The sequence below is a fragment of the Parasteatoda tepidariorum genome, chromosome 4, assembly GCF_982258835.1.
Source record: "Parasteatoda tepidariorum strain Cologne lab strain chromosome 4, Ptep-v5.0, whole genome shotgun sequence".
Classification (NCBI taxonomy): domain Eukaryota; kingdom Metazoa; phylum Arthropoda; class Arachnida; order Araneae; family Theridiidae; genus Parasteatoda; species Parasteatoda tepidariorum.
The window spans coordinates 41,219,221-41,244,510 of record NC_141758.1 but is presented as its reverse complement, the minus strand read 5'-3'; the positions used below and the strand labels follow the sequence as shown (position 1 = coordinate 41,244,510).

The 25,290-nt window shown below is 27.6% G+C and overlaps 3 protein-coding genes across 4 annotated transcripts; 2 read left to right on the top strand and 1 right to left on the bottom strand.

Annotated features, from left to right (window-relative positions):
* Positions 1-2,939: 2,939 nt before the first annotated feature.
* LOC107446334 (uncharacterized) lies at positions 2,940-8,036 on the bottom strand. The gene is made up of 2 exons (XM_016060950.4): positions 7,898-8,036; positions 2,940-3,349 (listed from the first exon to the last, which is right to left on the bottom strand). Exons 1-2 carry the CDS (start codon positions 7,907-7,909, stop codon positions 3,029-3,031), a joined length of 333 nt encoding a protein of 110 aa, XP_015916436.1. The 5' UTR covers positions 7,910-8,036; the 3' UTR covers positions 2,940-3,028.
* On the top strand, positions 3,345-15,146 carry LOC147810916 (adult-specific rigid cuticular protein 15.7-like). Of its 2 annotated transcripts, none has more exons than XM_087160990.1 (3): positions 3,345-4,635; positions 13,294-13,395; positions 14,589-15,146. In XM_087160990.1, exons 1-3 carry the CDS (start codon positions 4,633-4,635, stop codon positions 15,042-15,044), a joined length of 561 nt encoding a protein of 186 aa, XP_087017116.1. In that variant the 5' UTR covers positions 3,345-4,632; the 3' UTR covers positions 15,045-15,146. The 2 variants fall into 2 exon arrangements, with proteins under 2 accessions (XP_087017116.1, XP_087017115.1); XM_087160989.1 differs by lacking the exon at positions 3,345-4,635 and adding an exon at positions 11,235-11,284.
* Positions 15,147-17,210: 2,064 nt separating this feature from the next.
* Positions 17,211-22,387, top strand: LOC139425899 (adult-specific rigid cuticular protein 15.7-like). Its single transcript, XM_071182203.2, has 4 exons — positions 17,211-17,458; positions 19,910-20,020; positions 20,779-21,248; positions 22,332-22,387. The coding sequence occupies exons 1-3, from the start codon at positions 17,447-17,449 to the stop codon at positions 21,226-21,228; spliced, it is 573 nt and encodes a 190-aa protein (XP_071038304.1). The 5' UTR covers positions 17,211-17,446; the 3' UTR covers positions 21,229-21,248; positions 22,332-22,387.
* The last annotated feature ends 2,903 nt before the right edge of the window (positions 22,388-25,290 follow it).

Here is a 25,290-nt window from a genome sequence, read left to right as displayed (position 1 = left end):
AAAAACAAGAAATTAGATTCTTTAAACCCTCAGAAATTTGAGTAATTAATCTAATAAATTTGTATAAAACTTCGTGTTCATACATTACTGCAATATTTCTTGAACCTTTTAAAAATATATGAGTTTTAAAAGGATAATTTAAAAAAAATATTTATCACTATCTAAGCAAATCGAAGAATAATAATAAAATACTAAATATCATTGATTTTTCTTGTTAAGAAAAAAATTCCCTATTATAATTACTTATACTTTACTTTCACTGCTCAATAATGTTAAAAACTTTCGGATCAAACCGTAAAATTCATTTTTATCAAAAAGTTTTATACCTTAACTTTTAAAGCAACATTTATTTATTTACGGTGATTTAGTAAATATTGCCACAGAAATTAAATCGAAATGAATATTTCCACACTTCATCCGAATTTTTTTTGTCCCGTTATGTTTTACATTAAAAATGCATTTTAGGGTAAAATCGGATATTACGGTAAAAAGAAATGACACCCTTTTAGGGCCGGTTCTTTATACCGTTATTTAATCTTAATTTTATTTTTGAAACAAATAAGTAAACAGATATTTAAATGTTTAATTTTTTTTCTATTCGCTGTGTCAGATTAATTCGATAAAGAACATTACGTAGTAGGTCATGTGGTTTACGTCACCAAATTTATACTTATATAGTTGTCTGGTACTACGCGCCTTTTTTAATTTATATTAATTATTTTAAACTGTGTTTCTGAAAAATAAATATTTAAAATAAACTGTAATTGAATAGAAAAAATATTTATGTATTCAAAGCAAAATTAATGGAAAAGTGATACTAATTCGCTTAGATGAAGCGTAAAAGAAATCTCTCTATTATTATTGACGACAATGATGCTTAATTCTGGTAATATATGTATATTGAAGAAAAGTGAATAAGCTATGTACTAGAACGAAAAAGCAATGGAGTAATATTTATTTATCATGAAAAACTCTTAGCAATCGTTATGCCATCATTGACGACAATAATGCTTAATTGTTTGCAATATGTCAATTGATATACGCCCGGTGGCTGAGCGGTAGCACTTCGCGCTGTCGTGCCACAGGTCCTTAGTTCGATCCTCGGGCCGGGCAAGGCTGACTCAGCCTTTCATCCCTTCAGTGGGTCGATAAATGAGTACCAAGCATGCTTGGGAACTAAACACTGGGGGTTCCGCGTTCGGCTCACCACGTGACCGGAACATCTGCTCCTGCACCCGAGCCCAAGGTCAAGAAAACTGAGATGGGCACAGTAGGCCTTGGCCCTCTATGGGCTGTCGTGCCACTGAGTTTAGTTATGATATATAAAAAAAAACTTTTGTACTTAAAAGCAAAAGTCATGAAGAAAAAGTACCTATTCATATTGGGAAGCAATGTGCTAAAAATCGAAGTTAAAGGTTAAAAGGTTGATAGGAAATTCGTTTAGGGGGACAGTAGAAAATCGCCATTTACAGATGACGCACATTTATTGTGCCCTACTAACTGTACTATGCACTACTACTTTTATTATAATTGGGACAGTTTTAATAAGAATTCTAGAACGCCTGTTCCATACTTTCAAAAAACACTTTTTTCAGTACTTAATTTAAATACTTTTTTAACGAGGATAATGTATTAATATTTTTATGAATAAGGCTTAAAAGAACAACTACTTCTAAATATTTTTACAGTTCTAGGTTAATTAAAGGTCAGATAGATAAACGGCCATAATCCAAAAACGTTATCCAGTTCTAATAATAATTCTATTTTTTAAAAACGATTTTGATTTTAGTTCGCTGTTGCTGACACATGTAATTCTTTTACACAAAACTTAAACGTTGAAGTGTTATGCAATAAGTACTACATATACTAACATAAGTAAAAAATATATTGATTTATTTGGTGATTATTAAGATCGTACCAATACTTAGCAGTTTTGAAATTGATACTTTGGAAATAAGTGTTTTACGGCCCTTCAAAAGGGATGTATACCGGAGAAAATTACTTGCTAAATAGATTTTATCTTTATTCAAATGGGATGAACTACAAAGGACTGGTTTTACTTATTTACCTATTGTAAAGCCACCAAAAATGGGAAACAAATAATATTAACTAAGAAAATTGCAATTATTTCAGCTATGTCAATTGAAAAACGTAGTGGAAGAAACAGGCAAGTGACATTTTCAGAACTAAAAAAAATTTCCCCCGAGCTATTTTATTATCAAATTTGTAATAAAATAGTTTAGAGGAAACTTTTTAAAAATCCTTTGTTTTTATTTTGTTTACCACCGCCTGATTTGAAATAAAAATCATGCAAGCGTTCTAAAAACTGACGTGATTAGTTATGTTAAGATTTAAGAGAAAGCAAAAACTGTTCTGCTACATTAAACTCCATAATGATTCAAATCATTCTTGTTATTTTCTCGATTTATTAATTCCTCTAAAAATTTCCCTTGCCTGTTTCTTACATTAAGCTCTTTAATTGTGTCGATAGTTTCGAGCATGATTTAGTAGTATTTTTCAATATGGTTCTTCGTTCTGTTTTTTATTATTCCCGTGCGAAATACAGGTATTCAGCTAGTTACATATAAATATACACACACATTCTGGTAGTTTTGACCCTAGCTTTTTTTCTCAGTCTACGCTTTAATTTTAAACTTTATTAATTGCTTTTTTCTAATTTTCGATTTATGAGAAAATAAAAGTGGCATAAAATTCTTAATTAATATTTTTTCAAATATAAATATCAAAGTCTTTCTTCAACAGCATTAAAATTTTTCATCACCCTATGACATTTCTTTTCTCAACAACGTTTGATATAAACGAAAAACAGTTTACATTAACCCTCGACAGACAAAATATTGCAAAATATCGATAGTTAGATTTTAATATTGTACATTTTTAAAGCGTCTTTTGACATTCATTAGAAATAAAAAAATCAATTTTTGAACAAGAAATAAATATTTTATTTTTTTATGTTACAATTTAGTTTGCTTCCACTATTTCATTTCTTTGGCAATGAAAACATATTTTAATAAATAGCTTTTCCAAGTCCAAGTCCATAACCCAATGGAGCTCCGACAAGTCCATGTCCAAGAGCCAATGGTGCAGGGGCGATTCCATGTCCAACTCCAAGAAGGCCAGCTCCAAGAAGGCCATGTCCGAGAACTGGGGCAGCTACGGCAATTGGAGCAGCTGGAGCTACATGGTTGATAACGGCTTTTTGTGAGGCAACGGTAGCTGGGGCGATTCCATGAGCTCCAATCCATGGACCACCATATCCAGCATATCCCCATGGCCCAACAAGACCAGAAGCCTGGACGGCAGCCAGGGCAAGACAAAAGATTACAACCTGTAAATTAAAATACACATTAAATCTATAAGTAATGCATAAATTTACCATTAACGGAAACCTAATGAATTTTCGATCTATTAATAGAAGAGAAAATAAAATTGAGTGATTAATTTGATTGAATTATGCCGATTAGTTAACATTAAAAAAAGGCTTTATCGTTATAACAGACATCATCGTTCAGTGAAAAAATTTATTCATCAAGTTCACTAAAGCTAAATTGAGTGTTTAATTTGATTGAATTGACGTATGCTGTTTAGTTAACATTAAAAAATTGCTTCGCCATTTTAACAGACATTATCGTTTAATGAAAAAATTTATTCACATATTTTCACTAAAATCGATGTATAAATTTAATAATACCGCCCCTTTTTAGTATACGGAATACTCTGCAAAGACATATGGATGTATATGTGACTTATTTATACTTATAGAATTCTTGTCAATAGTGAAGAGAGACATCATATATGTTATATTAATAGACATAAAAGTTTGAATAAAATATTTTAATGCAGTTAGTTACGTTAAACATAATGTAAAAAATGCATGCTATTTCGAAACGTGCTTTAATTACTAAATAAAATACTCACTTAATTAAATATTCTTTGGGAATGTAGATCTATATTGATGTTAAACTGTCAAACAACTGTTAAACAGACTTATTCCAAAAGTTCCATCATTTAAAATAAATTTTTTTTTAAATAATGTGGATTTGTGGTTTTTAGAATAGCTTTTAAGACTTAAAAATTGCATTCCTTCAAAAATAATAATTTAAAAATTAAAATTCGCATTTCAGAAATGATTACGAAAAATGCAAAATAAATAAATAAATAAATGAATATGTAACTTCTGCAATTAATAAAACATTCAAAAAATGCTAGTAGTGTTTTTTTTATCTTTTTAATAACATAGAAGTGTTGTTTTCAATAACCATGATTATTCGATTCGAATACTTAAAGTGCTATGATTAAAAGTGATGTTTGAAAAAAAGTGTTTTAGTTTCACTAATCGTTTGAAATAGCAAACATGACAACAATGATCAAAATTGAAATATTTAATTAAAAAAAAAGTAATTGCTGTGAAACTAAATACATTTCCTTATTTTATTAAAAATCGCTTTGTAGATATTCAATCAGAACTACTTTTCGATAAATTCATTAATTTTTCATTTTATTTATTCATTGATTTCTTAGGGCTGGGATAGCCTGGTTGGCAGGATGCAGGACTCACTTTCGTGAGAACGGGAATTCGATCCAGAAAGCCGAAGACTTCCGGTGTAGTAAATGGTAACTGGTACATGTTAAATCTGTCGAGTCACAAAGTCCTCTATGTTCCCAAGACGAAATATACCTCTGAGGGTACTGAATTGAAGATTGATTGGTCTCTGGTTCAGGTCAAAATTAAGATCTGTGGATGAATGAATGGACGTATGAATGGGTCTGCTCTATAAACGGGTGTGACGTATGGGTGTGACAGAAATTGAATTTTTCGCCATAGATGGAAAATAAGAACAATCGCTCCCTTTCTCTTAAGGGCCTACGGCAGCAACAAATTTGATTTTTTAGAGATATTGTAAATATTTTTTTAACAATTTCTCATTAAAATATAGATATTAAAATTATAATATTTGAATAATTTATGCTTTTTAAAGTTGAAATCCAAGAAAAAATTGTTTGCTTTAATTCTAAAATGTATGCATAAAAGTATCATACCCTAAATGGCGATTCTACATTTTACGAAATCACTATATGCTTTTCAGGATATAATCTTTCTCTAAGGGTTAAGCTGTCTTTTTTTTAAAAATTCGAATGTCATAACAATCACTTTCAACTGGCTTTAGTTTGTAATTGGAGCACGCGCAGTGCATCTAAGATTATAAAGTAATTCATCAATATTTTTTTAATTAGTCTATTCAAATAATGGAAAAAAATACTTTTGATACTTTTCATTTCTGTTGTGAACAATTGAAATAAAATATGAAGCTATTAAAAAATCCCCAGTTACTTTTCTAATGAAGAAAAAAATTAGTTTATAGGGAGATTTCGCAAATTCACGTTAGCTCCCTTACGTTCCCGTTTGTAAGAATTCAAGTACTAATCGCGTATGATCCTGTGAAAAATATCAAACATACGTAAGGAAATATGAGAGGTTTTGCAAAAATTCCGTTAGTTAAAAACTCTAACGTAGTGGAATATCATTTTAACTTTGAGCACAAAACCAAAATAAACATTTGCAATCGATGTAGACTATTTTATTAAAGCTGTGGCATAGGATTTCAGATGCTTTTCTCGTAAGACTGCGGAAGTATGAGCAGTAAAATTTTGTAGATTATTAATTTTGGATTATTATTATTACATTCAAGAAACTTCTATTGATTATCTAACTTCTTTAAATTAAATTGTATAGTTAAATATAATTTAAAATTTTGAAATAGCGAAAATATATGTAGTTTCTTATGGAACTAGTGCAATTAGACAGCCAAAATTTTAATCAAAAACCAATAAAATTGTTTTTTTTTTTATTGAATGAACTAATGGTTGTAAGTTTTAATGATTTATTTCTAAATATAATCAATAATTTAACCCCTTCCTTCTCGCTCCCATGAAAATGACGGGATGAGGTTTCGCCCTCTATTTCTCGCTCCCATGATATTGACGGGCTGGAGTGTTCAGTAGTAACGCGCCAATAAGAATAAAACTAATTCATTTCTTTTGCCCGGAAAAAATTTTATTTCTCATTCTACACACCAGATGGCAGTACTAGGATATTTTTTAAGGTAATTGTAGATAATTTATTTTAAACTAGATTTTAGCACTAATCAAATACGTAATACAAATACAAATGCCAAAAAATAGGCACTTTTATGACCGTTTTCTTGAAAATTAACCGATCGTTAAGATGCTAAATTCGCATTCCAGGTCTATGGTTTTAGTTCAAAGCAAGGTTTAAACAGAAAACAACATTTAACAGTTATAAACAGGGTGCTTGTAGCTTTGTTTTGATAGCGTAAATCAAGCCAACATAACCTAAAGATGCGTAGCATCTTAAATAAACGCGAGCATGCGCAGTTGCGTTTATCCTACGTACGGGAACATACGGGAGCTAACGTGAAAGTGTGAAATCTTCCTAATATACTCGTATGTTAAATTTATATACAAAACTGTAAGATAGAAATTTAAACCTTTACTTAGATTCAGATTTTAGATTTTATCAGTTATTAAACTTGAAGACAAAAAAAAATAACAAAAGCAATTAATTCAAAAGGTATTGATAATTATGTTTAAAATAGCTCAGTTTTATAAAAGATGTAATTACAAATGACTGGAAATTACTATTGCTTCTTAATTATTTTTGGTAAACAAAGTTATTTAAGGAGATTTTAAAATTGCCTGGAGTTTCAAGCGTAATTATAAACTTATGTTAAGTTTATGGTCTTAATAAAAAAGATTTTTAAAAATATTATTTTAATATATAATTTATGGATGTAACTTAAAGCTAATTTCGAAATGTTTTGAAAATTTTATTTTATAATTTCAGTTTTTTCTCAATACATCGGCGAAACATATAACTTATTAAAAATCATATAAAAATATATAAAAACAAATTAGACATATATTTACGGAAATTCAGTTAAACATTTGTTTCAGATTATTTTATTCTTTAAAAATGATTTTATGGTTAAAATATAATATTTTAAAAACCAAGATATTTGAAAAATAATTTTTTTGTTTATCTCAATTATATTAAAAATTCGTAGCTAATTGTTTGACATAAAATTATTGCATGGTGCCTAGAAATTGTCATAAGTATAAACTGAAAGATAGCTACAAATTACGACCATAAACAATTCTGAAAAATACAATTTATTTGCTTATGGCCCATGAATGTTTTCATTTAATTCCTTGAAGATTTTATCTTCCTAAATCGTCAAATTGTTTTATCTTTCTAAGAAACATTATTATTCATTGATTTACATTGCATACACTTTTTAACTGGTATTAGTGCTAATTTCACCCAATTTTAAAGTTTTTAATGTTTTTTTTTTTGTCTCTAATGATTACTGTAATTTTAGTTTCTTAAAATCTATTTATCTAAGTTGAAATGGGATAAAAAAAATTGATATCATTTCACATTGTTTAAGGTATCTTTTAAAAATTCTAACTAATTTTTCTCTCGAATTCAAACTAGTGTATGACGTGTGTTAAGGAAATAATTTGCATTTTTAAAATTAAACTAAAATACTAAATTTTTAGAAAACAAAGTAAAATTAAATGACAAAAATTTCTGTTAATCTGAGTAAAATTAAAAATTTCTGTATAAAAATTTACTCCACATGTATTCTGTTAGTTTGAAATTATATAAAAGCTAAATATAATACCTATGGTTTGATTTCTTAAAATAAAATTACTCTTACGTTTATAATTAAATGCGCTTAAAAATTAATTCGTTCTAATGATACAATAAGTAATTAGTGACATTTTACTATAATTTACCTGAATTAATAAAGTTAGAAGGAATATTATTTGAATAATTAAATATTAATCTCACCTTAGCGATCATTTTGAGAATTGTTTCTTAACAAGCAAGAGCTAATAGTTTTTTTAATAAAACAGCTCAGCTTTATATACTATTTAAAATTCATTCCCTGCAAAGTAAAAAAACGAAATACTACATACAGAACGTCCTTGAAATAGATTATTAATTTTACCCACCCATCATTGGGTGTTCCTACTTCCTAATTATTGGAAGTGGAAGTGATAGTTATTTATCCTGGTACGCTATGATACGAAACATTTTGCTTAGCAGAATCAGTAACGTTCGACATAACTGATTAGTAGTTTTGAAGGCTGAAGAGCTTATAAGTTATGCGTATTATGTAAAGTGTGGGAAATAGTTTTTTCTCACGTGACCTTGCCTCGTTTACTGGTTAGAAGCTGTAAGTTGAAACATGGCCTGAGGAGAAATGGCTTAGACGACCGGTTTTTCTCTAAAAGTGACATTTTAATTTAATGATATTCTACATTGAATAATGGTATTGTTTTGGACTTCAGATCAAAGGAATAAAGAAAAAAAAAAGATTCAAAAATGTGAAAAATAAAAAAAAGCTTATCTCGATCACTGTGCCAACAATTGTAGATTTGTTTACTTTTTCGATAAACTGATTCTGCTAATTTATTTATTTTTTCCTTAACTGCTTTACTTATTAACTACTTCGTTTGCTTATTTGAATCTTACCTGATGCGATGATTCCTTGTTTTTCCGATTCTGTTATTTTACTAATTTAATTTCTTACTTAAACCGTTATTGTTTAATTGAGTAACTCTTTATCATACATCTAATTGGTAAACATTAAATGATGCTTGTTAACCAAAACAAAGCAAGTGAAAAATCGTCAGTTTTGGAATTACCATAATAACTTCAAGTAAACCACCGGTAAAAGAAGATGAAAAATCGTCTGTTTTGGGAATAACTTTAATTACATCAACTGAACCACCAGTGAAAAAAAGCATAAAAATCATCGGATTTCAAACAACCATCATAACATCAAGCAAACAACCGATGACAGCAGTAGAAAACATCGGTTTTTCGAATAACAATAATAATATAAAATGAACCAACGATAAAGGAAGATGAAGAATAGTCGGTTTTCGAATAACTTTAATTACATCAACTGAACCACCGATGGAAAAAAGCATTAAAATCGTCGGATTTCGAACTGACCATCAACTGAACCACCGATGAAAAAAACCATAAAAATCGTCGGATTTCGAATAACTATCATAACATCAAGCGAACAACCGATGAGAGCAGTTGAAAACATCGGTTTTTCGAATAACAATAATAATATAAAATGAGCCAACGATAAAAGAAGATGAAGAATAGTAGATTTTTGAATCAAATAAATCACCGACTTCTTATTTGTTTCCTTAAAAAAATTATTAAGAAATTCTTGCAACACATTTTAAGATAAACTTGATATAAAATGAACATAATATCAGGAAAATTAACCGAGACTTTAACAAATTGATTCTTATAAGTTACCACCAATATTTTATATCTTACTTTTCTGTGCTGAACCTTAAAAAAATGTGTTTTATGTATTTTTTAATTTTTTTTTTAAATTTTCTTATCTTAAACCTTTTTGTACTAGGATACGAAAAGGCTTTTAAAAATGATTGCTTTTTATTTCTTCCCAAAACTTTTTCATCGACGAAAATTTGGTAATGACATTAAATCTTGGTTTGAGATCAAATTTATTTTTATGCTAATAATTTGATAGAGTAACTTTATTAACATAATTGTTGATACTAATATATTTATTTACATAATTATTGATACTATAATTATTTAATTCGTCAGCGTAATATTGCATAGATTGCTGGAGAACGAATAATGTCAAAAACGTGTATTATATAATAATGTCTATGTCAAAACTTGGTACCGACCTAGGAAAAGACAAAAATACTGAGCAACCTTAAAAGAAAAATTTAAAGAAAATATTGATTATAGTACTTTGGCTGAGATGGCAGATAAAATTACCTCCATAAAAATATTTTAACTCGTTGCAATTATATGAAGATATATGAAGATTGTTCCTGAAATAAATTACTAAATTTAAATCATTTGTGCTGTATAGTATAACTCATTTAATGACAATACAGCACATATTGTTGAAATTATGTTCATAATACGTAGAGAATGTGACAAAAAATAGGTACAAAGACATTTAAAAAAATTTTGAAAAACGTTTTCGTTTCATTTCGTTCATAATAAGTTTCGGCAGCAGGTATTGAAATATTTTTAAAAGGTTTTGATTTGTTGATTTTTCATATGATCTCTGAAATGTTAAAATATTATTATATTATTATAAGAAATGCGAAAATTTATTTTTACCAGAAATGTTTTAAAAGTTGTTATCTATAAATATAAAGATACTAACTTGTTTCGTTTCGGGGCAATAGAAGAAAATTGTCCCAACTTTATTTCATTAAAATTATTCATAATATATGTTCATAAAGTTACGAAATTGAGTTTTTTTAAACACAGTAGGATTAATTTTATTATTACATAATTTTAAAAAGTGCTAACATTATGCATATGATTACATAATTTTAAATTCGCGGATTCCAAGTGCACTCGGAAGTGTCAGTTAAACGTTTTGTAGGAGACTACACCATATCATTTTCACTTTTATGATTATATAAATGTTAAAAATATGCAATATTATGTAGTATAATAATCATACATTACTTATAATACATTGTAATCTCTGCTAAAAATACAATAATTATATTTACTATTAATGAATTAATAACTAAACTTTTTGAAAATGAGTAATAAATTTGCACTAAAGATGAATCTAGTTTAGTTTTAAAAAATTACGGTGGTTAAAAGATTGGGAAATATTTTTTTACTATATTGATAACATTACTATTACGTTAACTTTAAACAGTAAACATAAATGTTTCTATACATAAAATGATATTATATTTCAACTTCAGGATAAAAATGCAGCAATTTTTAAAATTTTAATCGAATCTCCAACTAACAAATAGCATCTATAAATTTGTTAATTAAAACAATATATTTACCAATACTCAATTAGATTTAATAATTATTTTAATATAAGGATAAATCACTCGGTGATCAACTAATTACATACCACCTTAATGTAATCAAGGTCTAATAACACAAACAAATTTAAATAATCAAAGGCGTATCGGATAATGTGATCTAAATTCAATCACAATCTATTTTGTCAATGTCATATTGGTCAAATAATTTTTATTATTTTAAATTATTCAAAATTTTAAAAAAAATTACATTTTGAAGTGAAAAGGTAATTTATTTTTGTCACTCAATAAGTATAAAAGACGATGGATTAGCTATGGTTATTATTATCAGATTGATATTTCAGCAATCATGTTCTCTAAAGTAAGATAACTATTTATTTATTTATTTCGCAGAGTAAATATTATTTTTAATACTGAAATTATTTATTGTAACAATCTCTTTGAATCTATTGATTAAGAAATTTAGAATAAATTTATTAGCATCCGAGTGTCATACTTTAAATTTATGTAATAATGAACTTAATCCTGCTAAGAAAGCTTAATTTTGTAACTTCATGAACATATATTATGAATAATTTCAATGCCTTAAAGTTGGAAAAAGTTTGAAATAAAACTTTTCAAATTTTTTCAATTTTTAAAATTAGGTACTAAATATTTATTATGTTTTAGCGGTTTAGTGTAAACGCTTATTGTATTGCTTTACTTTAATCAGAGTAAATTTTAATGTAAATAAACATAACTAAATTAGATTTCGTTGAAGTTTGTTTCATAAATATTTTATAAACCCATAGTTTCTTTAATTAACCATATCACAATTATGCATTGATAATATAGATAGCTGATTATCTTTAATCAATAATGACTTAATATCCATATCAATTTAAATTAAAGTATTACCTATTATATTCAGAATTTTTATTAATTAAAATGCAACAGCCTATAAAATTTTTGAACTAAATTTCTAATCCCAATTTTTTCAGTTTATTTATATGAGTTTTCAAAATCCTTAGGTAAATTTTACTTTAAAATATTCGCTAAATAGCTTTTCTATAAGCAAAACCTTCATTTAAAAATCATTTATTTTTAGTTAAATACGAATAAAAATTAAGTATATACGTAAGCTATCAAAAGTAAATGGATATTTAAATAAAAGCAAAGTTCTCTTAAGTTACTCTTCCAAAATTATGCGAGCTAAGTTACTCTTCCAAAATTTTCTGTTTCGATAAATTGAAACTTATTGTTATTGATGGTCAGTCAATTATTGATGGAAATCGTAAGCTAATCAAAAATTGCAAAGCTGTAAGACGTTGCCAATTTTTTATGCCATATTTGCCTTAGCACTAATAATATCAAAAAGGAATCTTTAAAAAAAACTTTTTTTCCTAGAAAAAAAAACTTTTTTTATACTGTCAATTAAATTCTTAAACAAATTATTTTACTAAAGAATAATTCCAATTAAAACTCAATGTCAAATTTTTTTCTAATAATTTTCATTCATCAAAATAAATTTTGTAAAACATATTGCTATTTTTTAGTTTTTCAGATTTTTGATAAGTTTATTTAGTTGTGTACAGTTTGTTAATAAAATTCAAAACAGTATTGTGAAGACAGATAAGTAAAACGATGATCAAAAACAGTTATATATTTAAAATTTACTTTTCTCAGGAACTAATCGACCGATTAAGTTCAAATTTTGTAATTCACCTTATAAAATTATTCTTTAAAATGATGTAAAAATTTGTATGACTTACAAGTTTTAACGGCTATTATGAAATAAAATTGTAAGAAATAATAAATAATTTTAAAATTTTTTTTTTCTCCTTGAAACTATTTATAGATAATCGCATTTTATAATTGCGAGCAAAAAGTTTTCAATTCGCCTAAAAAGTTCTCGAGATATGGCGAAATAAGCAAAAAGCAAAATTAGCATTAAGGTGATCAAATATTGGCCTGCTCTCCTGATCAAACAATTAGGATCATATTTCCCAGATGTGTGGCTACCACCTGTATTTTGGAGGGTCAGAACTGTTAATCAGTCAAAAAAAGTTAGGTTTTTTGGGCATAAGTAGGTTTTTGTGTCTGATTTTTTAACTTAAAATATGGTCTGCACTAACTTTAGATCTTTTCTTTAGATCAGAAGTAATTCAGCGTCGTTCGTTTCGTACCAAACGAGAGATAACTCAATAAATTATTTTATAAAACAATTAATCTATACTGTAAACTGTCAAATACGATAAATGTCGTAAAAGTTTTTAGTTAAATGAAAACAAAATAACTCTTACGTCTTTAACACAAACTTTTTTCTTCATCGAATTTGTTATTAGTTACATAATGTAATTCAAACTTTATTCTTTTGTTTTATTTTTACAGATCGCTGTTTTTTGCTTCGTTTTGGCTGTTGCCAACGCCAGCATTTTGGCTCCAGTACACTTAATCAACACTGGAGTAAGTTCTCGTTCTCAAGTGCAAGATGTAAGTAAATATGTTTTGTACGATTTTTATACCTATTACAACGCTTCGCGTTTACATTAAATAAATTACTTATAAATGCTTACAATAAATCTAACTGAGAATCCAGGTTATGAGTCAATCTTCAAAAACAAATTGATTAATTCCATAACGTAATTGATTAATTTCATAACGTAACATTGCATAGCGGGTTAACGAAAAGCGTTTACGCAAGACAAATTGCTTATAAATGCTCAAAATAAATCTGACTTAGAAACTAGGAAGTCAATCAGTCTTCGGTGGTGAAATGATTAACTTCATAAAATAAATTGAATTACAATAGAAGACGTGCTTCGTCATATGTTAGAAAAATATTTTATTATACTTTATACTATATTACTTTATAATACTAATATATTATATTATATAATTATATTACTTTAAGTTTAAAAAGTTAAGTTTATCTAAGCGATTTTTTTTCAACTGAAGTTTATTTTAAAATTTAATTACTTAATTAGATAAAATTAAATAATTAATTATTACGAAGTTTGTTTTTTCTTTTTTGAATGAAATTTTGGAAACGATGTTTTTTTTTTTATCTTTCCCTTTATCATAACGTAGGATAAGTATTACAAAATACTCTTAAGGTAGATTAGTTTAAACTAATTTTTACGAAAAATCATTAATGATTAATTGATTTATATTTTTAAGCGAAAGTAAACTTTTAAAATTTAGCTTATTAAAGTATGTTAATAATAATGATTTTTTCAAATATATGCTTTTACTAAGGAAACATGCAATGTTGAATTTAAAAATGGATTAATTTGGCCAAAATAATATGAATGAAATGAAAATTTTTAACAATACAAGTTTCTTAGTGATATGAATAAAATAAACCACTGTAGAAATAAATGAGAGGATTAGTTAAACTACTTCAGCATTCGTTAATGTAATTAAATTCTTTATATAAAAAAGTAAAAAATGATATTTATAAAATAAGTTAGTCTAGATACAGATGATATGATCGACAAAGCTATATCAAAATCCGTGAATGAAATTAAACGATTTTAACAAAAGTATGTAAATAAAGGGATGCTATATCAATGCAAAGTATGCGTTAAGTTAAAAATCTTGTGAATCATAAATTATTTTTATGACAATGCACTTACATTGTTATTGATGATAATTGTTTTTTATTTCTTATCATAAAATAACAGGGACATGGAAACTATGCTTTCGGATATGACATCAAGGATGGCAAAGGAGCCACCAACTCCAGATCTGAAGTAGGAGATGCTCATGGAAACAAGAAGGGATCATACACTCTCGCTGACATCGATGGACGAGCAAGAAAGGTTGAATACGTTGCCGATGGACATGGATTCAGAGCTGTTGTCAAGACCAACGAACCTGGTACCGCTTACAGTGCACCAGCCGCTGCTGTCATCGCCAGTCCATACGCAGCTCCTGCTGATATTGCCCACGCTGCACCCATCGCTCATGTTGCACCCATGATGGGACATGGTATTGCCGCTCCAATGCTTGCTGCCACTCCAGTAGCTTACGGAGGAGTTATTGGACATGCTGGTCTTGGACTCGGATACGGAGCCGGTTTGGGCTATGGAAGTGGTTTGGGATTAGGCATGGGAGTTGGAATGAAGGGATTGTGGTAATTCTTAAAACTCGAACAATTAGAAATTAATATTTTAAGATTTATTTATTTGTATTGGTTTTATAATTGTTAAAAAGCTAAATAAAAAATTTGATTTCATGTATTTTGTAAAATTTATTTTTAGTTTTATGTACAAATTTTCTTTTTCTTTTTTTTGTTATTATTTCAGACAATTTTTATTTTTTTTATTCCAGTGTATAAATCGGTCGATTAGTTTTCATACACTAAATTTAATAATCGCTAGAAGTAGAATTAAACTTTGTATAGTGGTAAAGAACTAATTGTTTTTATTGAAATTGCAGACTGTCATTTATTGAATGAGTTTCAATTTCATGTAATTGGAGATAAATTTCAAAGAGAGTAAGATAAATTACAATTATATTGCTAAATCAATGAATTTGTTAAATTATTCTGAATCATTTAGCTCCTTAGGTTAAGTTGATTTAAAGCCTGAAAATGAATTGATTTGTATCAAACATATTGACAAGGTAATTTATACTATACATTTTGAATCACATTAATTTCAATCAAAACTCCACCGAATAGTAGTTATACCTGTTTCACAATTCTGCTGTGGTATTTAAATATTTATTTACTTAATTATCAAACTAAATATGCAAAATTTTGATGATTTGTTTGCAAACTTAGTCTTTACTCGAAATTATTAAACAAATCGATAAATTAATCATTTAATTGAAATAAATATCTTCGAATTACTGAGTCTTTAAAATTTATTAGATTATTAAATAGTTTTATTGAATAACAGCACCCATTCTTATAAAATATCTTTTCGAGACGAAGTAGTTCTTTTTCAATTAAAATTAAAAACAGTTTTTGCCCAAAAGTTGCATTGAAAACCTAAAAAGGATAATTATTTATTAAGTTCATTTATTTTTAAGAAAAAAAGCTGGACTTTCTAAAGAAAACATTTGCTTTTCTTAATAATGATGATTATACTTGTTATTAACGTATGAAAATAGAATTCTTCCTCACTAATTTCATATTTTTTTTAGAAACAAAACAATTAAAAACTTTTCTTAAGGCATTTTCCTTTTAATAAGTTGTTTCCTTCTTATATTTTAAAATGTCAACTTTCAAACCACTTTACAAATGTATTTTTCCGTACAGTAAAGAAATATAAATTTAAAATCCAACATATCTTTTAACATATATTTACATATCACTTTGCATCTATGCTGCATCTACTTAGCTTATATCTTTGAAGAAAGTAGTCAGAAGAGTAAAATGGAACGCCTTAAAGATGCCTAAATTTGTAGTATAGATTAAATAAAACTAATAAACGTTATGAAACATTTGGAAAAACTCCAAGTTTCTTCAAACGTTAGGAAATACATATTTGAAACTTATATCTTTCCAAAAATAGTATTAAAAGTAAATACAGAACTGAAGAACGATAGGTTTATAATTTCAATTTCAGGATACACATTGTTATGAAGGCATGACTAATAATGACTTTTACATTCCATTAAACTTAAAATATCTTTATCAAGATTTATTTACTTTACTCTTTTATTCTATTTCAATTCCTCATTTAAATCTAAGCCATGAATTTGATAATATTTCAATTTCTCTATGCATAGTTTTATCAAAATACGTTAGATACTTAGATAATATAAAATTCTTTTTTACACATTTTCATCTGCGCGTTAGACTTAAATTGCTTATACATCATCTTAAGATGTAGGCACATTACTTAGATTTAGGTTATATTTTAATTTTTGCATTCATGCCAGAATATTTAATGCTACGAATTTCGATTTTAAAAGAATAAAGAAAACTTGTTCCAAACAAGAATTTTTTTTAAAATTCTCTAAATAAATTCCCTTACAAACAAAAAACACCTGCTGTCATCAACCTAATATGTCTATAAACCATAAATATTGGCTAGAAACTGGTGAAAATTCAGGTTAAGGTCAAGTCACACCCAAAATAATATTTAAAAAAAAAAAATCATATTGAACACCTCCTCTAGCTTCGCTTCCGTGTTCGACGCACGATTAGATAGGTAACGACTTCTTTTGTAGTCAGAATACCAGTTCCACCATATCTGTTAAATCACCCGACTCGCCAACAGCTATGTGGCGAAAAATAAATAAAAATGTAAACACAGCGTCATTACAAAGCGTGAGATCAATTATTTAGTTTAGGAAAACATAAGAGTTGAAGGTTGAAGAGATGTATTGTTCATGCCGATGAATTTATTTCCTTAACAAGGGTGGGGTATTTCGAACATATCTTTGGTATTTGCCTCTTTTTTATTATTTTGTGAAACATGAAATTGAAAGGCTTGTCCTTGTTGCGTTTTACTATATAAGCTCGAACGAAACGTGAGGGGGTATATCACTACTTTTCTGAGTTTCAGAGAAACACTAACTTACTACAATGATCGCTAAGGTAAGGATTTTCTTTTATAGTAAATCAAGTTTGCTCAAACTGTAGCTTTCGAGCAAATTTACTTCAGTTTCCTGAATAAGTAAAATTTGAAGTATCATATTTTTAAAAATTAATTTATATCAAATTTGAAGTATTTGCATACAATTTATAGAATACTATTCGGAAAATTTTTGTGGTAAAATTGCTTGCTAAGGATATTACTTGTTAAGGATTATAAATTAAGGATATTTCTAGCAAAAAAAAAAAAAAAAAAAAAATACAATTCTGGTTTAAGAAACTAAAATATACGGTATTTAAATAATTCCTTTAGTTACTTTTTAGTTCATATGTTAGTTATAGGAATTTCTGGTTTTCAAAATTATAGATCTTATTAGTAAGTGTTTAGTAAAAAATACGAAATTGAAACGAAAATTTAACCGAAAAATGGTTTTTATTCCATGCTTTTAAGGTACCGTGATGAAATTACCAAATAGATAATTGCATTTGAAAGAAATAATTCATAGAATTTTCCCAAAAATAAATTATAAATTTCAGCATTGGAAAAACAGTTTTAAGTCTGGTATATTAATATTAACTCTTAAAATGCATGAAAACCAAAGGAAATGGTGGAAATGTAAAATTAAAAAACCTTCCTGGTTGATCTTCGTTGAAAAAATACATATTTTTTCTGTGTAAATTATGAAGCATCTTATGAAGTAAAACTAAATTATAGAACGAAATTGTTATTGAATCTACATAAACAAATAAGCACCATAAAAATCAAAATATAACTCAGTTTGTTTGCTATATATGAATTCTCTGTTTGTTATGTATCGGTTGTTCGCTTTTATTTCATTTATGCCTTACTTATAGCTCGATTCGCTTAAGCGTTTCGTTGTCCATGAGAGAAAGGAAATTTTGTTCAGGAATTTATAAACCTACTAGGGGGCAAAGCCCCCTGTTCGCTACCGCTCACCAACCCCAATGATTGCTTCGCAATAATTGTCTTTCTTGGCAGAAAACAGTTTTTCTACTAAAGTTAAAAATATTCACTTAATATCTATGTACTAAAAGGAATTCTGTTTACTTACGCTCTTGCGCCTCTACTTCCCACGTCAAAATATTACTATCTATTAGTATTATAAACATTTAGATCTCCTGGTGAACAGAAGTGATTTTTTTAATTATAATTTTTTTAAATAACATTTATATTCTTAATACATTATATTGATCAAACAAATTTGATGAGTTCTCAACCGTAATTTAAAATTTTCGCTAATAATAGCAGTACTGAAAAATAACTTTAAATTAGGGATACAAAAACATTTAAGGGAAAACAATACCTTTACAACTTTTGTTAATTTTATGCTGATGACAACCTAAACAATATTGAAATGAATGGGGGAAAACTGGATCCTACCACGTGATTTTCTGGCCAATAAAAATGCATCGACAACGATGGAAAACTGCGACACCATCATTAGAATTTTATATATAGTAAGATGCATTTGAACCTTAATGCTTATGGTTGCTCTTTCTCTTGTTTGAAATTTAACTTCTCTTTTGCCAACGCGAAAAAGAATTTTAACAGTTTTTTAACAATCTATATATGCATTAATATTTTATATAACATAGATGTTAAGAAATGCATTAATGTTAGTGATTCAATGCGTAAATAAGTTACTATTTGGCGGTGAAGATTACTCTCACTTTTTTTTCTAACGATTCTTATTGACATTTCAAATTAACATAGTCAGTCATGCTTCATAACGTCTTTTAGACTCAATACAATATTTTAAGTTCAAAATTAATACTGCATGTCAGAAGAAATGTGTAACATTCGTTGTTTGTTTGCTTGAATGAAAGAAAAATAAAACCATTCTACACACATTTAATTTACACACCTTATCTAAATATCGTAGTAGCCAACGGATTAAAAAGCAACAAAAACAAACTGGATTACTTCGTCTTCTCGTGATCTTATTCCTTAATCAACGAGCTATTGTTGTGTGGTGCACTACTAAGATTGTTTCAGTTATTTAATTTTTTTAAGGAAATTGAGACGATATATTTGTCAATGATAAGAAGCAAATTCAACTCTTTTCTAAGGTTATATTAACTTTAATTTGTGTTGATTTGTTTTGTGTTCATTTTATTTCTTGAAAAATAGTCATTTATAAGTTTAATTTTTTTCCACATTTTTATTATTAATAAAACTCTCCAAGATAAGTGATTATTTTAAATGTAATTAACTAGCCAACTATTTTTGTACCTTACTCTAAAATGCAACTTTTTGCAGCTGCTTTTGAGATAAAAAAAACTTGTAAAATATAATTGCCATAGAGGCAAAAAAATATTAAGCAGTTATTTAACTAAAATTAAAAATTTAGCATTGAAAAAGATGAGATTATTTTTCATTTGTAGGATATTGGTAAGATCACTTTCTAAAATAAAATTTGCATTTCTTTTTAGGTTGCTTGTTTGTTGGCTGCTTTTGCTGTTGCCCATGCCGGTATCTTGGCCCATGGAGGACACGGACATCTTGTAAACACTGGTGTCAGCTCTCGTGCCCAAACCCAAGATGTAAGTAAATTTTTAAAGGAAAAAAAAGCACTGATAAAGCATTCTCTAATGACAGTCGTTACAAAACAGTAATTGTCGTTAAATCTTCGATATCTAGGATTTTTAATTACTCAATTTTAATATGACAAAACAATTGCTCTCAGTTTTATGCTTATAAACATTCAAATTTAATAAGTTAAGTAATTCAGGTTACTTGAATTTTTGCTGTAGCTATTGAAAATTATATGCAAAATCTTTTGCATTGAAAAATCAATTTGGCACTAAAAATAATGCACTATAAAAAGTAGACATTAAGATTTTCTCCAAAAGTTTGATAGACTGTGAAACATTTCAACACAAATTACAGTATAAAGTACCGGCACTTTGGGTGCAACATCCGTAAAATTCATTTTACAGTGAAATCCGCTTTTACCGTAAAATACTACATCCTAATTTTTACAGTAATATTTACTTAATTAGAGTGTTTCACTGATTTTACAATGATTATAACTGTAAAATGCATGTTACATCAGATTTTTTTTGTTCCATAACATGTTCCGGTAAAAATTGACTCTACTGTAAAAAGTAACGGCACCCTGAGTGCCGAGATTTTTTACCGCAGTTTGATTCGGAATTTCCTATGCAGTGTAGTTCAGCTTGAACACAAATACTTATACATTAATGACATTTACATTACAAATACATTTATTTGATGACATTTACCGTGTGAGAAAATAACAACTAAATCTTTATAAAAAAGTAATTTTTAAACTTTCTAGGGCTATGGAAACTATGCTTTTGGGTATGATATCAAGGATGGACTTGGTGCAACCAACTCCAGATCTGAAGTAGGAGATGGCCATGGCAACAAGAAAGGTTCATACACCATCACCGACATCGATGGACGAGCAAGAAAGGTTGAATACGTTGCTGATGGACATGGATTCAGAGCTGTTGTCAAGACCAATGAACCTGGAACTGCAGCCAGCGCTCCAGCTGCCGCTGTCATTGCCAGCCCATATGCTGCCCCTGTTGCTCCAGTAGTTAGCCACGTAGCCCCTGCCGCAGCTGTTGTAGGACATGCTGCAGTAGCTGCACCATGGGGATACGCTGCTCCTTTGGCTCATGCTGCTGCCGCCCCCTTGGCTTATGGAGTTGCTGCCCCATACGCTGTTGCAGGACATGGCCACTATGGATATGGACATGGACTTGGACATGGACATTGGTGATTTCTACCAAATTATTTAATGTAAGTTGAGATAATTATTTTTATAATCAGTTTTAGAAATTTGATTTTGTTATAATATCTAGCATTTATAGTAAGATAATTCGTTTATAATAAGTTATAGTATTTATAACAAAAATAACGTCTTTTTGAGTAAAATTTAACTTTTCATAGCACAATAAAGCGTTTTAAAACATCTTTTATTATAAGAAATTGTGTTTATAATAAGATACAAAATTCAGAGCTCTATATTTTTGAAAAAAAAAGACAAAAAAAGATTATTTCTCCAACAATTTGGAATTAAAATAATTTTCAAAATACATGTGGGAAATTTAGAACAAAGTTCATTTTTATTAGGCAATTCCTTGGCTTTTTATACTTCATGTAATTATTGCTAGATCTTCATAAATATGAAGACCATCTCCACGAGTGGTTGTATAATATTTATGAAAAAAAAAATAAAATAAAAAGCATTCTGAAATTAGCAAATTAATGTTTTTTTTCTTCATATTTCTAAGCCCAATCGTATTTTGCTTTAAATTTTTTCATTCCATATATATGAGAGAAAATGTTTTGTGCTTAGTAAAATGAAACCTTTAGTTCTCCTTAAAAAAGCGTATAAAATTTATCTGGTTCAAAATTCGCTGGAAGGAAATTTCTTCTATTTAAAAGCGCAGTTATTGCTGTTAATTAACTAAATATTAACTTTTTCGATTTCACTAAAATTATTGTCAAGATCTATGTCGAAATTTTTTATTGTAAAGAAATTTATTGTCATTTAAGAATTTTGTTACGAACCTTGTTTTAGAGTTTTATGTTGGGAATTATTCTACATTTATTATGTTGGGAATTATATTACGTTTATTATGTATGGGAATTATTCTATATAGGAAGATTAATAAATACTCTGCTTCGGTTCCTAGTTTTTTCAGTTATGGAACCTAAAATGATTGAACCTTTTTCTGAGGAACCCCGACTTTATAAACATCAAATTATGTAAAAACAATATAAAACAAAGTATATAAAATACAGTATATGAAAACAATTGTGAGCATTATAATATATATTTAACTTTCTGCAGTCTTATAATATGTATTTAACTTTCAGGACATGAAGCTGTGATCCAAATATACCTTTCATTTCGATGATCAAAAAAAAGCAAATTACCAAATTCTCTACATAATTTCTGAAAGCCTTCTTTTATATGTTAGTGTACCAAATGTGCTGCCTTGCTACGACAAAATTGAACCAAAAATTGGTAGGAGTGGTGGAGTTTCTTTAAATATTATATTGAATTAAGATGCTGTATGCTTTAAAGGTTTCGTTGGTTCTTATTTATTTGTAATGTGCCGTTCATAGATGTAAATAAAAGTTTATTTTAATAATATTTTGGTTTGTTTCTTTCTATTTTAATTTATCAAAAAATACTGGAAAATATTTTAAGTCAAAAAGCGATTATTTTCATGGTGTGAACAACAATCCTTATTAATTAAAACTTTGATTACTCATTATGGTGTTGCTACCTTATAAAAGAGATATATATCAACAAAATAGTTTGTTAAAAATAATTACGAATTATCTAATAAAAAGTTTGATATAAATCGCAACGTTCTATTTAGTTTACAAACAACGTTTAAGGAGGGAAACTAAACTTTCCAACAACAGTTTTGTATTTTTTGTCATTTCGAGCATTATTCAATCGGATTAAAGTTCAATAAATTTCTTTGGATGGAAAAGCATTAGTGACTGTAAAATATTTAATTTTAAATATCTTTTCTGTACATCTTTCTTTCTTCAGCTTCAACTTCTTTAAGGCAATATTAAGAAAAGAAAAAATGGTCAAGTTTAGTAGTCATCAAGAATCGAAAAAAAAAGTTTCTTTTTTTGTTTGAGTTAATATATGGTGCAAAGGTAAAAAAAAGATACCTAAAAAAACTTACTGTTATAACCTTAAACTAAACAGCCAATTTAAGTAACTCAACTCATTTACGTAAATTGCATGTTACAGGAATTGAGTTATAAAGCAATCACCCCGAGCTCAAAATATAATATTAAGTAAGTCGCAAGTTATTTTAACACAAATTTTAAAATGCTTAATTCGCATTTTTTTAAAAGTCTAATTATTTCAGAAAATATATACTTGCTCTAGAAAATAATCCCAAAGAAAAATATTATTGTGCTTTTTCAAAGTCTTAAATTATGAAAAATTTAAAATATAGAATTCTGTATTTTGAAAAATTGTAATAATTTAATTATTGATATTTCTAGTATCAGTCAGTTTCCCAATATTTGAAAATATATTGAATCCAATATATTGAGTTACTTAAGCCTTCTCTCCCCCTCTAAGTATGTATCATTTGCAGGTGACATCTTTGTGGGGATGTGTTCAAAAAATCTTTAAAAAAAATGTACACGTATCGAGAAAATGTGCGCTTATAGATAAAATATTTATCCAAAGTGAAAATCTTCAGAGTTTATTTTCTACAAGTTACAATTGTTAAGCGATCCCAGGGATGTACTGATAGTATTCCTTAATTATTCTCGTTTCTTTTTTATTTTTTCTTATCAGATTCAGTTTATTAAAACTGTTTGAGTTTCTTACCTTGAGTTTAAAAAAAATCGTACTTCAGATTTTCTACTTTTGGATGTCTCTAAAAATTTTTTTTTGTGTAAAGCCGTGATTAGACACTATTAAAATTGTAACGAGTTTACTGTATTTAATGAATAGTTAATTTATTTATTTTTTAGTAACAATGTTTTTCTTCGGGTGCACGGCGACTATAAAAGTTAAATCAAAAATCAGATTTTTCTTCAAAAAAAAAAAAAAAAAAAATTTGTATCTATTTGAACTACAAATAAATTACCATGTGCTTTGTAAGTGAACTTCGTTACTATAAGCTTCGTAATTGGGTAGTTTTAATATTTTTATGTATCTATACCTTAAAGGCAAAAGAAAAAAAAAATTCTAAAATTCTACCAATCTTGATTGAAAAAATATACATTCAATCCAATCAAAAAAAATAAACAAACCAAACGAATCGAAAAAATGTTTTTAACACGGAATCAAATTTAGAAACTCCAAAAAATTCAATAGAAATAACTACAAACAGAATTTTTAGAACTTCTTTCTTTCAACTTCTAATTTATCGCTAAGATAATATTATCTATTAATGTCAACTATTACATCACTTTAAATTATTTTTATATCAAAACAACAATGTTATATCAAAACATCACAGCGCTCTCTAATAAAATGAAACAATTAAAAGAAATGATTAATTCGTAAACAATTTTAAGAAAACTAATGCAAATCCATTAGTTTACTTGTTTCATGATGAAGGTCATCAGAAAACTCAGTTTTCTTCGAAGGTCGTTCGCAAAATACCACTCAACCGAAAGAAAGAGAAAGTTTAACGGCCTCCTCTGTTTGGAATGTTAATAAGGTCAAAGAAGACGGAAGACAGAAAGTCTGCGAATAAGCAGTTAGGTGAGGTCATATCAAAATATTTCTCATTATTATGTTTTCATTAAATGAAATAGAAACCTAAACTATATTTAAAATAAAATAAGAACAAAACAAATATTTCTTATTTTAAAAGAAAGGAGAAGTGTTGGAATTTGGATATTGATTAGATAATTTATTATTATTATTTTTTAACACTAAACAAATATGTGGGGAATGCAAACATAAAATTGACACGCAGAAACATTACGAAAAATATCTTTGCTTTATTATTGTCTCCGAATTGCTTACCTAATTTAAATTCAATTGTTTTTGAAATTGAAAGAACCATGTACTTTTTTTAACTTCAATTCCATTTCCCAAACATTTTGCTTTCTATTCTTCATATTTTTTAAAATTTAACTGCTCAGCTTTTTAAAAAGAGAGATTTTTTTTTTCGTTCAAGAAAAATATGCAATAAAATTTTTAAAAAAATTTATGCATGTTAAAATAAATTTGAAAAAAAGTTGTGATTGCCTTAAAATCATGGGTTGCAAAAACTGCCTCAATTGATGTTTGTCGTCGGATTGGTTTTCAAATCTTGCCTTAGTACGTGTTTCAAGA

Excerpts from the sequence above, each read along its gene's own strand:
- LOC147810916 (XM_087160989.1), top strand. Across the intron at positions 13,396-14,588 it reads CTCGTTCTCAAGTGCAAGAT|GGACATGGAAACTATGCTTT; the intron begins GTAAGTAAATAT and ends ATAAAATAACAG.
- LOC139425899 (XM_071182203.2), top strand. Across the intron at positions 20,021-20,778 it reads CTCGTGCCCAAACCCAAGAT|GGCTATGGAAACTATGCTTT; the intron begins GTAAGTAAATTT and ends TAAACTTTCTAG.